General features: G+C 43.6%; 1 protein-coding gene across 1 annotated transcript; it reads right to left on the bottom strand.

The window, feature by feature from the left end:
- Positions 1-87: 87 nt before the first annotated feature.
- Positions 88-16,696, bottom strand: NUF2 (NUF2 component of NDC80 kinetochore complex). The gene is made up of 13 exons (XM_055815532.1): positions 16,482-16,696; positions 14,843-14,917; positions 13,327-13,403; positions 12,612-12,673; positions 11,613-11,710; positions 10,946-11,019; positions 8,995-9,091; positions 8,008-8,070; positions 7,103-7,240; positions 6,025-6,165; positions 5,044-5,219; positions 3,080-3,215; positions 88-2,063 (listed from the first exon to the last, which is right to left on the bottom strand). Exons 1-13 carry the CDS (start codon positions 16,608-16,610, stop codon positions 1,914-1,916), a joined length of 1,416 nt encoding a protein of 471 aa, XP_055671507.1. The 5' UTR covers positions 16,611-16,696; the 3' UTR covers positions 88-1,913.
- Between the last annotated feature and the right edge of the window lie 82 nt (positions 16,697-16,778).

The following is a 16,778-nucleotide window of genomic DNA, read 5'->3' as shown; positions in this document are numbered from 1 at the left end:
AGCTTTTGGGAATCTTTCCCCAAGAGCTGCTGTAACATCCAGGCTGTGGAGCACAGCCTCCAACCAGCCGTTATAAGAAAGCAGATCCCAAGTCACATGAATTTACTTTGAATCTTCATAGCATCACCAAAACAACCCCAAAAGGTAAGCCACACCCCAGAATTCTCAGAGAAGTTAGAAGGAGGAATGCTTGGCTTCCAGTCAAGCTAGGATATAGGCTAGACTGACATGAGAAGCAAGGATATCTCAAGAAACCTCGGGGAGAACCCTACACAAGCCTTGCCATCTGTCTTCAAGGATTCATAGTATTGTCAGTCTGGAAATACCAAAAAACTAGTTACAGCATTTCACACAGACACGTTGAATAATGAACATCCTTGAACAGACATGATGTTCATTAGCAAGTACTGCCAATGAGAAGCAACATCTTCTGGCAGATAGCATCTGTGTCACACTAAAATCCACACTAAGGCAAAGAGAGTGGAGCACACCTGCACATGAAGAACATAATGCTTTAACACACAGCACAGAATGAGAGACTCATTAAAAAACTCACTTTCAAAGCACAACGCCCAAGACATCACTAGCTATTCCATATGTGGCCTAGTGCATGAAATGCATAAAGAATTTTTCTGTGCCTTGCATGTACTCAACATCTTCAGCTGTTGCAAAAATCATTTACCTTAACAGTTAAACTTTTGCTGGTCTCTACACCAGATGCTGCTGCACAGCACTGCAGGAGCGTGGGGATGAAGAGTATACTCGCCTAAAAACACAAAGTTGTGCTACACACACATACCTATCACACAGATTATATTTGGTGGAAATGGAAAAACTGTATGAGAAACTTAGTGCTAGGTTAAGATCTGCAGATTAATATGGACTTTCACTGAATTATCTCACATTCTACAATGATAAAAAAAAATCAAAGCAAAACATTAGAAGAGTCTGATGCCTCATTAAGAGCTTTAGAAGCACTGATCATCTGCTGTTCCTGACTGACTTGCTAGCACCCCTAGCTAAGAAGAGAAGTTGAAGAATTAAGCAAAGCCAGAAAGATATTATCTATACAGACTTGAATCCTCCTCCCCTTGTTATAAAAACCTTCCAGCAGTACACATTCCCCCAAAAGTACAAAGCAAAATTTTTAAATTGGAATGTCATGCCAAATCAGCTGCAAGTGGGGAGGGAAAACACAGAAGAGGAGTAGGGTTAAACATGCTTAAATCAACTATTTTAAAAATTCTTATTTTATTTTTTGAAATAATTAAAAGCACTGTGGCAAACCAGTGTCATCACAAGTAAGGTACAAAAATAATCATCTACGTTAATTTTTTATAGGATTAAGCACCCAAACACAGACTAACACACACAGATGAGGATTCAGTACCCCACAGAGCAAAAATAACAAAGTTCAAGCATCTAGAGCTACTGTACTGTTTTAACTGAAGTGAGAGTCCTGAGCATTTAGGGTCACCAATATTCATGATGAGTGGAGGCATTCACATGAATGCTACTGCTCCATCAGGATTTAACCTTAATTGAGTAACGGTAGTGGAACATCACCTATTACTGACTAATTCTGAACAGCGTATCCATCTAGGCCAGACCAAAGCACCAGGTCTTCCCAGATCAAAGTTTGCAGAACTGGTTCTACAAAAAACAGGATTCTAAGTGTCAAGCAATTTCGTGTTAGCAAGACTTGCATTATTACCAATAAATGAGATACCGACTGAAAGAATACAAACAGGCTAAATCAAGTGTTTTCTTATCCACATTAGAAAGCTCATGACATCAGGATCTGTCTAAATGTGATCCGACATGGTTTTTGAGAAAGCTGGCTTTTGCCTGGAATAATTATCCAAAGCACAAGATCAGATAGGAGGATAAACATAATGAAAGTAAAGACAGGTCTAAGAACTACTTCCAGGAGACTGGACTCTAAGCAGCCACTTCTTCAGTTCAGCAATTTTATCTTCTCTTGAGGCTGCATAACTCTTTGCTGTCTTAATGAGAGAGTCATGATGCTTTTCCAACGCAGCCTTCAGGTTTAGGTATATTTCCTAGAAAGAGATAAAGGAGGAAAAAAACCAAACTAAAAATCCATCAGCAAAGTTAACGTTTATGCTTTAGAAGGATTTAACTAATAGTGATCTGGTGGTCTCAAGATATTTCAAAGGTACCTCATTCCTGGCTTCAGAAGCAGCATTCACAGAACACAGGGAAGTTACAAAGCACCAGAAGATTAAGAGCAGCCACAAGAAAACACCAACATTATGGTTCTGTTGCAATGCTGGTGGTTCCAATACTAAGATGGTCAAACGACCAGCACTAGCCCTGTTATTCACACTACTGCTGCCTCATTTCTGGGTTAGCCTGCGCCACCCAGGTTTCTGCCACTGACTGCCCAGTATAGACAGTACTTCAGTAATGAATAGACAGGATGAGATGGTACAGGCAGAGCGTTATTCCCTACTCCCAACCCATCAGGATTTCTGCCTCTTTCCAAAGCTAAGCTGGACAGTCATCTTCCTGAAATCCTAGGAAGAAAGTGTTTGTGACATGGCAAGTGGCCCTGTATCCGAGGGAAACTGTTGAGATCACCACCGTACTGCCCACCACTAAAACGTGAATGTAAAGCCTCACAGGTCAGGTCCCAGGGGCCAAACAAAACAAGAAAACCCCACTACTTCGACCTGGAACTACCACAATACAAAACCAGATAGCATGGAACTAACATAGTATCTGCTACAGGCACAGGTGGGAAGAAAAGTTTAATTTCACATCCCAAAATACTGGGCAATCACACCATTCCAGAGCCTTTTCTCTCAGGACTGCAAAGCCCACTTCTCCTGTAGGCCATCTATACAGACTGCAGAGATGAAAACAAGATCTAGCAACCCAGTGGAACCACAAGAAGGAAGCACTCACCCCAGCAACTATCCAGCCGAACCACCACCTACCCAGCCTACTTGGTTTTAGGGCCAATATGTGTTCTTTTATCTACACAGCCCAAGTTAACAAACAGGTTTGCTTTGAGTATTCTTAAAATGGGATTCCTTTAGGAAAAACACGTCACCTTGGCTTTCATTTCTTCTTTTTCAGCATTCTCATTCAGCTGCTGAATTTTGAACCTTGTCTGTTGGATTTCCTTGTGAATGGCCATCACTTTATCATATACAACACCCCTCTTCTCCTGAACTCTGTTACAATATCTAAAGGTGGGAGAAAAACAAGTTAGTACTGAGCCATTTGACTAATCCCAGATTAAATTTAACTCCACCACAAGCAAAGCTTGCCTTTTACAAGCATGAAACTAGCAGCTTCTAGAAGCGATACTGTATAGAATTCACTTGCTTGGAAGTTTGTCCAGTTCTTAACCTAGAACAACTTGGGTACAAGAAATTAAATTTGAAGTGGAGTTAGGAGGAGCATGTTGAAGATCCTCAGTTGCTGCTAATCAAGGCAACTGAAGTGGCTCCAGTGGAACCAGCCCAACAGACAGCTAGACACTGCATCTTCCTGCCTTTGAGTAACACGCTACAGGTGTCAGCGGAGAGCCCTGCCTGAAGACCAGCCTCCAGACCAGGTTAAAAGCAACATAGCTGCACTTGATGTTTCAGCATAATTGAAAGTCACATGTTATCCTTAGCCCCAGATCCCCACCCACCAAGTTAAAGCTCTAATCCCATACATCTATGTATGTTATCTGCAGCTTCTAGTCGATCATTTCACTTCATCCCAAACAAAGACCAAATAACATTTCCCCAGCTTGCAGGTAAATTCAGATATCCCCAGCTGTGAGCTGCCATGTAATCAGCAAAGGGTTAGTGTGGGAACAGATCTACTCCTGACTTCAAGGGCAAAACCACACCTACCAGTTTATACTAAGCATTTGTATGATAATTACAGTTGGAACTGTAGCAGCTGCTTTCTCTAAATGGCTGAAATGACTCATACGTAGCAAAAGCCTACTTACATCTTCCTTCCTCAAGAGAACAGTCAGGACACATTCTCTTATTCACCAGCAAAAATGCTTGTTTTCAAACAAAGGTTACCTCCCCTTCCCCCTTGCCTATCAAAGCATCTAATTTTATCACTCAAAGGAAATAGCTACACCATTAAAAACAGATAAATCGGCAGCAACTCTTAACATAAAGGAGCATTAGATTGTACTATTTGGAAGGAAAAGTAGCTTTTAATTAATATCCTTTAGCTGGTACAATACCCTGCATGAGGAGCAAAGGAAGCCTGGGAATCTTGCTGCCATTCCAGGCACCACACAAGCCTTATCAGCACGACTAGATCTTCGTTGCTCTCTCAGCTAAGTAAAAAAGCTCTCTTTCATCACAGTTAACCCACCAATAGTTTTCCATATTCCCTTTCCTATCCATGTACAAAAGAAGTTATATAATAAGCATTCTCTATAACTGTTCAGCGTTTCTAATCTCACAGTGAAGCCACGACCATACAACACTGCCGTTTGCTGCTGCAGAAGCGACTGCTGGGCTGTAAACACTGCCCTGGAGTTTGCCTTTAGCATATGGTAGGAAGGAAGATGGGCTAAGAGGCTTTGATCAAATGACACTTTTCCTTTTGTTTTAGAAGCATCATGTCAGGATAATACTCCTCTGAGATACGAGCCCCATTTCCCCATGGGTCTTGAACATCTTTGATAATGAGCAAAAGTGGCAAGGGAAATTATGAAAAATTCATGAAAGGCAAATGGGGCTTTGTTGAAGTCTGATAACTTGGAAAATTATCCCAATGTGACATTCTCTTTAAGAAGATAAAAGAATCAAGAATAAGCATTATAAATTAAATTAGTGCTCCAATAAAAGAACTGCTGTCAAGTCACATTGCAATTATTGATTTGAGACCCCAAGTCCCTGCCTGCAGCATTACTGGTCTCCGTACAAAGCTATCCCACATCGCTCATTTTCTTCTTACTGCTAAGCTACATGTTTGTACCAGACACGAACTTTGGTAGCACATAACAAAAACATAAAGTAGCATCAGGCAGAAGTGTCGATGCATCCATACTCAAACACAGAGTGCTTATGTTGCTCAGCATCTTCACGCTTCTTTGTTATCTTCATTTCAGCTGTAGATAGCTTCTCACGTTTTGCAGTGACCAGTCTCTTTAAGGATATTTCTTCTGTCTTCCACTTTTTCAGCTCTATCTGAGCACTCTCAATCTGGTCTTCCAGATTTCTGACCTAGAGTACACAAGTATTGAAATTAAATGGGGGAAGAATAATCAAAACAGCACACCCTGTTAGTTTACTAAGACTAGAACTAGCTTCCTGCTTTTTGAAGATCAAATTGCTAAATAAGTCTTCTGGTTAAATCCCAGTTTCCTGGTCTTTATCCAATTTTAATATATCCAAACAGACAAGATCACATCACTTAGAAAGATCTGCAGAAGTTACTATGAATTCTGCTATAGATCTTAACCAAGAGCAATTTGAACATATGCTATACAAATACCCAAAAAGACTGCATACCATTTTTCAAGTGTTCCTAACAATTGCTTTCTCCCGGAACTGGGTAGCAAAGAGCAAAGTACTGTATTGTGACAGACATTTCATCAGGGAAAGGCTTGCTTTCGTAGTATTAATAAAGTTAAAGGCATTTAAGGCATGACTCTTCTTGAAGTAGTGATTTTTTTTACTCTTAGTTTCTGCTCTCTAGGCAGAAGAAACTGGATCTCACTTTTCTTCTTCCGTCGTTTCCTACCAACAACCCCAAGACAGTTCAAATTATTTTAGGTCAGGTTTCTATGGCAACAAAGGCTTTGACTATTAAAAGTGGTCAATAGTACATAATCTAGTGGCAGACAACAAAGCAGCAGCTATATTTTACTTATGTTTTTACAAAGGAGATTTAGAAGTTATCTAAATTCTTTCTTTTTGGGGAAGAGAAGAGATGGGAACTTTCAAAACACAGACATTTACTGATGATCACCTATCTTGCTGAGACATTAAATTCTCCCTAACCAGATAAAATTAGGATAATACAAACCTCTGATAATACACTGGCCAGTCTCTCCACATTTGCTCCTTGTCTTTCTATCTTCTTTTGATACAACTGCACCTCCATTTGACATGATGGCAGAATCTCAACTAGGTCTCTATAAGCTTCGTATTTCTCAGTAACTTCTTGCTTTAAAGAAAAAAGCCTTGTTAATAAAACAGACTAGGAGTTCAGCAGTTGTTTTGTGTAAGTATTACTGCATATCGACTTTTGTACCCATTCCCTCATTGCTTAACGTACACTAGACTGAATATTTAGTAGTTACTGAAATGAGATCTTAAGTTTGTAAAAATAATGTGTTTGCTTGGAAAGCACAGGAAAAGCGACATGCAAGTGTCTTACACTGAACTAACCGGCTTGTTACAAGAGCTTTCAGGACAGAAAAGTAGTACAGTGAAGAAATTCTATGCTGGTAAAATAGGAGTTACATAAAGCATCATAAAAACAGATGTCGAATTACAGCACTAAAGTTTACACCTTTGGAACAAAAATACCTAAGGAGACAAAATTATGCAAGCTTCAGTGACGTACAAGCAATCATGAACTACAGACATTTAAAGACTGGACATCATTATTAAAAAAAACTAGGAAGGGATCTCAGTGTTCAGCATACTAGTGGCGACAGCCATCAATTCCAGAAACAGTGAATGGCAGCAAAGACACCAAGCAGCATGTATTCTAAATCCAAAGACATTTGTGAGCTGCCAAAAATACTGTAAACTCCTGACACCAAACAGCCAGAAAGGTATAGTATAGATCCAAGAGTTCTACACCTAGCTTCACAAGTAAACAGTCACTCATCGAGGACAGAGCAGCAGTGACTGCAACCCTGCTTTTCAAAAAAAAAAAAGAAAATCCGCCAACACAAAAGCAAAAATAAACATTCCCACAGCCAACTTTCAGGTTTCTCTGAACTTGTGATTTCATTTCAGTCTGACCACTGTTCTGTTGGGTTTTGACTAGAAGCATAAGTCATTCAAGAAACAGTTCTAGATGACAACAGTCCAGTAAAGCATGTGCTTTTTCTAATAGAATACCTCCTTGTGTGGACAGAGGAAAACCTCACCTTGGACTTCTTGAGTTTCTTAACAGTCTCTTTCATCTGTTCTTTGTAATTTTTCAGTTCTTCTGGACTCTCCACAATTTTTGATTTCAGCTGCTCTTGTTCTTCTTTCAAAGAAGCCATTGTCACTTTAAGCTCATTCTAGTTAAGACAAACACACTTTCAATATTAGCAATTAGGTGAACAAAGAGCTGTGAAGCATGGTTTGCCAGGATCTCACAGCTAGACAGGGTCTTATCTCCATCTTAAGTGTTTCCTCATTAGGAAGTTTGTTTTAAGAAGAAATTCCTCCAAACAGTGTTAACATTCCCAAAGCAGTTAACAATCCATTTTGCTCCTTGAACATGCTGACAGATGTGCAACACTTAGTCACAAGAACAGCATTTAACCAGCATTCCACAAAAAGCTTGCCAGCTAACACATATTACTAGCGCCTCTCCTTCAGAATCCCTCACCTAGGGCAACCGAGGAAGTCACTGCAGGGTTTCAGAGCCAGCTGTATCAGCCTGAGAGAAGAGCAACAAGCTTCCTGTGCAACCTCTCAAAAGCCTCCCGTTTTGTCCCCACCACATCAGTGGCTGCCTCATTTGCTGTTCTATGCACTTAAGGTAAGCCCATAGCATCTCGGAAATCCCCATTCCTTGCCCTTTAACAGATCAGTTTCCCAAACACAGACAGAGCTTTACATTATAGAGATGTGTATTTAAAGTTAACAATAAAACAAGCTACTTCAGTAGCTTTTCCCATGGAGGGAAAAAACTTAAATCAGTTTAAAAAAAAAAACAACACAAACTAACAATCACCACCTCGATGTTACCTAGCTCCAAGAATAATTTGATTCTAGAAAGAGAGATGATCTATTAGTTAATCCAAGATGCAAGCTATGGCCTAGATAGAGGTGTACTTACCAGTTTTCGGGTGCCCTCTGCAGCATCCAACTTCTTTTGCGAAATAGTTTCTTGCAAAGCTGCCTAAACAAAGCAACAAGCTTTAAATAAGCATCTCTACAACTGCTGCCTCCTCTACCTTTCTATCATAGATCTGTCTACAAGAGAAATCCCATTTACGGTTTCTTTGGAGTGCCATAACTAGCAGACAAAATTGCAGTCCAAGACGTAAAAGGCAGGGAAGAACACCACTGTTGCAAAAGCCACTGGGAGCACTAGGGATGCAACCAGCAGCTAGCTAGGAACAGGGATAAGAGACTACCTCTATTCTTACTGACCCTGGCACCCTGGCAGCATTATACACACAACCTTCTTCACCAGAGGTACTGTTCTTAAGAAAAAAAAAGTAAGTTAATACAAGTTTCCCAGCAATATAGAAGTCAAACACATGATTAATAATATTGAGACTTGACAACATAAGAAATACTGTGGTTGGGTTTTTTTTTTTTTTTACTGAAGCAGCTGAAAAGGTTACCTGTGAGACCTTAGGGATAAGCTGCCATTGCTGGGAAGTTACCCCTGCCATCAGCCCTACTCTTTTTACCAGGCATTCCCTTGGATGACCCTTCTCAGGCCTTATTTCCTGCCACGGCACACCTCCAGTTCCAATTCAGATGGAAAACAAAAGCGAAATACACCTGTGTTACTGTACACAAGTATGATGTTTATCTCCCAATTATGCAGTAAGGCATTTCACAAAGAGCCAAATACACTTTTGTATTCCCCAAGTCTGATTTCAAGTATGTTTCAACATTCTTTACAGTGAAATGACGAGGTGGTATAGGAATTACATAAGACACTGTGTTGCAGTGACCTTTGTTTTAAACAAGGAAGTTCCCTTTATCCTTTGTAGAAGGAGGGGAAGGGGAGCTAAATCAACGGCAGTAAGGAACACCCATGATCAGAAGTTATAGCAGCATTTCAGGGAAATTTATAACAAGATCATACTTGTTTCCGACGATATTCTTGCCTCAGTAGTTGCTCCAGTTCTCGAATGTTATCTGTCAGTTGCTGGACCTCAGCTTGATGTTCAACTGGAACAGTGCTAAGTGAAAAATAAAATATATTGGACAGTTTCAGCATCATTATAGACAGGTAAATAAAACTCTCCCTCCAAAGAATTTACAAACAATAACTTTAGACATTTTACATAAACAATAAATTTAGTATTATTTAGTATTAGACAGTCTCAAATTAATACATCTTTGTTTCCTTTGCTTGTAAGATTTTGGAGCTGAAGCATAATCTAAAGAGCTATTTTGGCAATAAGTGGCACAAGCATGACAGAGGACTAAGTTTAAAGATAATGTTAAGCAAAGCACGAAGAACAACACTTCTACCAATTTTTTGGGCTATTTTAATGTATGAAATTTGCATAATACTACCTACCATAGAAACAGCTTGTATTAGGGTAGAGCTATAGATAGCTAGAGAACCACCTGTCTAGCACTTACCCAGAGCAGCTATCAGGGAAAAAGAAAAAAAAAAACAAAACAAAACTACTCTGTTTTGAAAGCTATCTTGGAAACCAGCTATCTCTTCATCCTACTATCCACAAGCAAAACCAAAACTTAAAGGTGCAGATGCAGGCAGTAGAACTACGTGGCCTGAAAGACAGAACAGGGCAAACATGACAAATAACTACAGAAGACAACTTTACGCATTTATTAAGTTAAAGATGGGCTTCTTATGGCTATCACCAGAAAATGACTATAACCACAAAAAGTTTCACCATAGCCCCCAACATACAAAATACAGTATCTTCTCAAAGCAACCACATACTCCTGAAATCACATTTTTATTTTCTGCCAGCAACTCTTCTAGCCCAATGCCAGCACAGCTACTTGTGCAACTCTGAGCACAACACAACAGCAACATCTCCGTTTTCTGACTTATTTCCCAGGGAGGCTAACCATCAACAAACACAGACAAGGGTCAAAGGAGAAGTCAAGTCTGCTCAAAAGTTCCTACAGTAGTTATCCAACACTTCTATCAAATCACACAGCTGAACTACTCAGTTCCTGTTTAAGCATCCCATATAGAATCACAGAATCATTTAGGCTGGAAAAGACTATAAAAGAGGCATCCAACTGTCAAACCAGCACTGCCAAGCCCACCACTAAACTGTGTCCCTAAGTGCCACATCCACACATCATTCAAAGACTTCCAGGGATGGCGACTCAACCACGTCCCTGGCAGCCCGTTCCAGTGCTTGACCACCCTTGTCAGCGAAGGAATTTTCCAAACTAAAGTTCCCTTCCTGCAGCTCAAGGCTGTTTCCTCTTACCCTATGGCTTGTTACCTGGGAGAAGAGACCGACCCCCACCTGGCTACACCCTCCTGTCAGGCAGCTGTAGGGAGCGATAGGGTCCCCCCTGAGCCCCCTCCTCTCCAGGCTGAACCCCCCCAGCTCCCCCAGCCGCCCCCCCCAGCCTGGTGCCCCGGCCCCTTCCCCAGCCCCTGCCCGGTTCTGGACACGCTCCAGCCCCTCAATGTCCCTCTTGTCGTGAGGGGCCCGACACTGACCCCAGGGTTCGAGGTGCCGCCTCCCCAGTGCCGAGTGCGGGGGGCCGGTCACAGCCCCGCTCCTGCTGGCCACGCTGTTTCTGGTACAAGCCAGGACGCTGTTGGCCTTCTTGGCCACCTGGGCACACTACCAGCGTTCAGCCAGCTGCTGACCAACACCCCCAGGCCCTTCTCCGCCAGGCAGCTTTCCAGACACTCTTCCCCAAGCCTGCAGGGTGGCATGGGGTGGTTGTGACCCAAGTGCAGGACTCTGCACTGAGCCTTGTTGAACCTCCTACAGTTGGCCTGGGCCCATCATCAACCCAGACTGTCCAGATAGTTTGCAGTGAACAGCAAAGTAATGCATGTCACCGTGCTTACTCCTCATACTCACTTCAGTTTCTCCAGCTTTACTACTGCCTCCCGATTTGCAGTCTCCAGTTGCTGGTGTTTCTCCATAGCCGATTTCTGTAAATTAAATATTCCAAGGGATTTTTTTTTTATTTTAGAGGAATATGGTTTCTCTCTGAGCTTCTGTTGGAGCCCTGCTCATCATTACTGCATGTGAAATGCAATGCACCATCTCCAAACTACTGAGACATTCAGAAGAGAAGCCACCTGCAGTTCTAGCTTCAGCCCACCGACTGTCGCCTCTGTCTTTCCCTAAAACAACGTGAGGTGTCAAACCTTCACTTATCAGGCTAAGCTACCCTTCAGACAACAGCCCAAGTAACAACTTGGGTCATGGTCAAAAAGAAACCTTTACAATACTGACAAGCTCATCCACTCTTCCAAGCCAACCTGTTTCCTTAAGGGCTTTGCAAAGCCTTTTCATAAACCATTTACAGTAGCTGTGTATGCTTAGAACATGCAATACAATTATACAAGTTTTCCATACTATTAAACTGATACCTTCCTGTATTATTTGGCCACATTTAAGATTCCCATGTGTTACGTAAACATGCAGTTAAAACCCCACAACTTTGATGTTCCCAGCTCTAGGCTGACATTAATTACATCCAAGTCTAAGTTATCTGGAGCAATATGGCACCCAATCTTACATAGTTCAGTTGTAAGTCCAAGTAGACCTCACGTCGGAATTCTCTGAAGTTTACAAAGTTGAGAAGGCCACTCAAGAAGCGAGCTGTCCTCTTTGTTTCTGAAACAGGAATTGCAAGCCATCACTGCTCTGGTTTCTGCATGCATTGCAATTGCTTAGAGCAAAATGTAATTCAGAGAAGAGACGGAAATCACAAAACAAAAGAATCCAAATCAGTTCTTCCTCTGCTCACCTTGCAAACATTTCACAGACTACATAAAAACTAGCACCAAGGTGTGAACTTACAATGTCAGCAATTCTATGCAATTTAACAAATGAAAATGGCACCTAGGAGAAAGAGTATTAATATACAGCCTCCCTTTAAAGCAGAAGTCAGGGAGAAAGTGTCAAACTTCAACTACAATTCTGAAGACAGAACCTCACTGTAACTATCAAGCTAACTGAAGACATCACTTTGAACTGTAGGGACTTTTTGGCTCTATTCCAAGCAAACTCTGTGAAAGATTATTATAAAGTCCTGGAATGCCTGAGACAAGACAGAGTCAGAAGTGAAAGAGCTCTTCAGAACAGCTTTGTCCAAGTTTCTGTGTTGTTCCAGAATCACCACAGCTGGGTATTGAAAAGGGGAAACCAAAAATTCAATTGCTTCCTACACAGGCATCAGTACAAGAAATCCCATAGCATTCCAGAGTTGCCAGGATCATCTTCATAACCATGTATTCTTACATCATTTCAAGTATGTCACAGTCCACTCTCTAGACCAGCAACAAAAGTCCCCCCAGTTATTTAACTGGATTAGCCTACATAAGGAATAAGGAGAACTGCTCATTAGAACCAGTTTGTCTAAGGGCCACAGCAAGAGTCAGAAGGACAGCTAGGAGCCAGGGACAATTCTCAGTGCCAGCTGCCCACCTGGATATGCTCAATGAGACAAAGTATCTGGATATCAAGCAACACCCACCACACCAGGAAACACAAGGACTAGGACACACTTGCTTACTTGGGTTTAACACATCAGCAATTTGAAAATCATTGATCCGGCACACGGGAAGTAAGCGCTCCCTGCAAGGAAAACAAAATACAATCTTAACTGCAGTGACCATTGCTCAGATTTTGTGCTATATCCATTTACTACAAAAAACACATCCTGTCCTCTCATCCCAGAGCATGCGTACAGCAAGCACAAAACAGTAAGTCTCAGGAGAATAACACAGCAGGACTCCACACACAGATCAGCATTAAAAATTTGTATTCTTACAGTATCTCACAAAGACTTAGAGAGACAAAATACTTGCCTGTAGATCAAGATTTCACCTTCATTAGGTACCTCCTACACTTAACTGAAATAACACTTAAAGTCTAGCACTTGCCTCATTCCAACAAAGATAACCTACACAGAATTCAGACAGCAAATTTACACAACAGGTACTTAAGATTCCCTCTTCTCTGTGTAATGATGACCCTCTAGCCAGTCAAAGTATAGATCTGCGCTCCATCTTGGCGAGGCTGGATTAGTTAATTTTGACAAGACAGCTGCCTGCTTAGAATTTTATTCTTAATTATTGCTGCCCCCTGTTCACCTACAAATTTCACTTTGCTCAGAGTCAACAAGCAGTGGAACCACCATCAGCAAAAAGGCATAAAGCCCCACAGGTCTAGCAAATTGGACTTTTACAAGGAATAGCAACTGAACAGATGCACCATCTTCTACTTACATGTGAATATACAAGTTACAAACAGGTAGAAAGCCTTCAAATATCTGTGGATAAACTATGTCAACGTTGACCGGCATCTAAAAAGTAAAGAGAGTCAATGCATAAGTAAAGACTACTTAAAACAAAAATACACGAAAACGTTTGTTTCCACAACATAAGTCAAGTAAGTTAACCACACCAAGGATGTTCTCCCCATCCCCAGGGAACACATTAGAGCCTAAAGAATGCCATCAAGTCAATCGGCAGACTACAAGTGTCAATTTTGGCTGGTCAAAATCTAAAGAACAACAAAATCTGAAATTCAGTCTAAACCCTGGTTTCATATGTTCAAAAGTGGTGCAGAAGAACAGTCTCTGCATTACACACCTAACCACAACAAGCTCTTTCTTTAAACACCCCAAAACCGACAGGCCCAACTGGTTTATGAAGAAGTCAGAAGGAGAAGGTAGTGGTTCACTGTCACCTTTTACTGATATTTTAAACCTCATAATACAGTATCCCAGGTAATGTCACTGCCTGTGACGAACAGAGTTATCTTGTGCACACAAGATCTTCCCTTTCAGTTTATCCAAAAATAGCATGAGACAACACTATTTATTCTCACTTTCAGGATTCAGGTCTTGCCTAACAGACAGAAGGTAAGTGTTAATCAACAAGGTATCAGTTAACCTCCAGCTCCACTTCTCCATTAACCTCATGAGATGAAAGTTAGGAGAAGTGGAGATGATCAAACACTAATAGCGACATTTCCTTCCCCCCTTCCAGACCAGTTTAACATCTAAGCAGAGACCCTCCTCCAGCCATGGCCAAAGGTGGATGCCCAAGACAACAGCACGCATTTTCAAGGGCAGAGATGGTGTCCCTTCACAGCCTCGTCCAATCCCTCCTGAACCTTACAGACACTCCTGGTACCCACAGTATCTCAAAGAATTCACAGCTTAGCCGCAGGAGGAGAGGGCTCTCCACAGAGCCTGTCCTTACAGCCTACAGCAGTAAATGAGCTAGTCTTTGTGCTTACTACTACTTGTACTGAAGGGAGTCTCCCTTCCATGGGGTGGGTTGAAGAAAAGGAAGCTCTGAGGCAGCACACTCACAAAACCACTATTTCTACAAGTATCTTGAGCTGAAGCCAACTTCCAGAGCAGAAGCAATGATCAAACCAACTTCTGACAAAATCAGCAAGGCCTCAGCAACAGCGCACAGATGATGCTCCCAGGTTCATTTACTTCTGGTAAGTGACCCACACTGACGGTTGCACAGCAGTACTGTGCTCTCATTCCTAAGTGAACAGGCTCCTTGCCTCCCTGAACCCAAACGCAAATGCCCATGGGTATACAGCATCTCACACACAAGTTTTCCGCAAGAGAGGTGGAATTTCTAAGCACCTTTTTGTGCAATTACAACATACAAAACAGTAAGCTACTGGCCATTAGGAGGAGACGCTCCAACACTACATTAGTTAGGGGCAATATTTGTTTCATTTTGCATTTTGTTACACCTGCCACTACAGACATACCATGTAGAAGTGTTCCAGGCGGATTCCATAGACTTTCTGCAGGATTCTCATGTAAATCATGTGTAAAACTTCAGGCTGCAAGAGGAAAGGACACAAATTAATATTCCGTATGATTGATTATTTGGGGCTCCCGCACTAGACCCTAAAAGTAGTGCTGCCTGTTACATGTGAAGACCAATTTCACTGAGCCACCAAGACCAACAAACTTTACTTTCCAATAGTTTGCAGTTCAAGCATGACTATCTCATAATACAGTTACGAGACGGCAATCAGCTCAGACAGCTACAGTCTGAACTACCACAGCAATACATCGGTTTTCACTACATCGCTGCTCACTGAGCATTTTTGAAACCAAGTGACACCAAAAAAGGCCACAGAAACTATAATCCCATAGCAAAACGTGCCCTTCATCACATTATTAAAATGAAGGGGTGAAGAATACCCACAAGCCGAACAGTTATTCATTGGCAAGCACTAATGCAGGATCAATTCAAGTCAGTCGCATGACTGACCGAGCCGGCCACCCCCTGCACACGCCGGGCCACCTGCCCCTTGAATAGCGCATGCTGTACCACTTATCTAAAGGATGACGCACCTATATTTAGGTAAAGTCGGGAAATGTCCAAGGACCCTTATTGCAACATGATGGATGCACAGACTGCTAAGCCCTTGGCTTGGTTATCTTTAGAAGGGACATTTTGTCTTAGAGTCCTGTTGTACATGCAACGTGGCGAAGATGGAGACTAAACACAGCCGCTGAGGAATAGAGTCTGTGCAGAGACAACTCCTCAAGGACATTGCGGAGGCACGAGATATGTAAATAAATTCTCCGAATTGTAATGAATATGTAAACAATTATTTGGAAAACTAATGAATAGGTATGAGTAGCTTGTACAAAGGGAGGACTGAAAAGTCCCCTCGGTGTGCATGACTTTGGTGGAGCGATCCCCCACGCACCCAGCGCTGCCGAACAAAGATTCCTCCGCTCGCCTGCATATTGCTGACTGATTCTTCAGCTCACCCTCCAGCGGGCACAGGCGCTCACAGAGCGGCACACAGGACCGCACCGAAGCGGCGATGCGATCGCAAAGCCGCTTCTCTCGTGTAAGGCCACCGCAGGGCTGCGCCCACACCAGCGCTCGGGCCGAGGCAGGGGAGAAGGCGGCGGCGGAGGGGGGAGGGGCTGCTTTTGCACCGGCTCGGTTTAGCCGATCGATTAAGCTGTTGAAGGGACGACACTACAGCAAACACAGCGGCTGTGGTAACCCAGCCACCCCGAAACGGCGAAGGGCTGTGCGGGTTCACGCCCGGCCGCTGATGAAGGCGGCCCCTCCCCGGCCAGGCCCGAGCCCGCTCCTCCCGGGCCTCGGGGGCGCAGCGCCGCGGCCAGCCCGGTAACTCCTACGGGGCTCATCGGCCCCTGCGGGAACCCCAACCGTCTCGCCCGGTGGACACTGCCGGGCGCCAAAGGCCATGCCAGCGGGGTAGCGGCCGCTCCAGGGCCCCCCCAGCGGGCCACGGCACCGGCGGGAGGCAACGGCCTCCCCTCACACAGGGCAGGGGCTGCCCGGCCCGGCGGAGCTGCCGGCGCCGCTCCCCCGCCGGTACAGGCCGCGGCCTCCCCCCGCCACGCTCGCACCTTGGCGCTGCCGCTGCCGAACACGTCGCCCTTGGCCAAGTTGCGAGCCTCGGCCCCCGCCAGGACGTGGCTGCGGAGGTAGCTGATGATGTCGTCGGGGCTGTAGCGGGGGAAGGTCATCATCTCCATGGCGGCGGCGAGCAACGACCCCGCGGGCCCCGCGACCAACCGCCCTCAGCGCGGCCGCCACCGCCGCTGCTTGAATCTGGCGGTGCCGCCCCCGCCCCGCGCCAGCCTATCGGCGGCCGCGCCGGCGGGAAGGGGCGGGCCTTGGCGAGGCCCCGCCCGCCCCGGCCG

Source organism: Falco peregrinus, chromosome 10 (genome assembly GCF_023634155.1).
Source record: "Falco peregrinus isolate bFalPer1 chromosome 10, bFalPer1.pri, whole genome shotgun sequence".
Classification (NCBI taxonomy): domain Eukaryota; kingdom Metazoa; phylum Chordata; class Aves; order Falconiformes; family Falconidae; genus Falco; species Falco peregrinus.
This window is presented reverse-complemented; position numbering and strand designations above follow the sequence as displayed.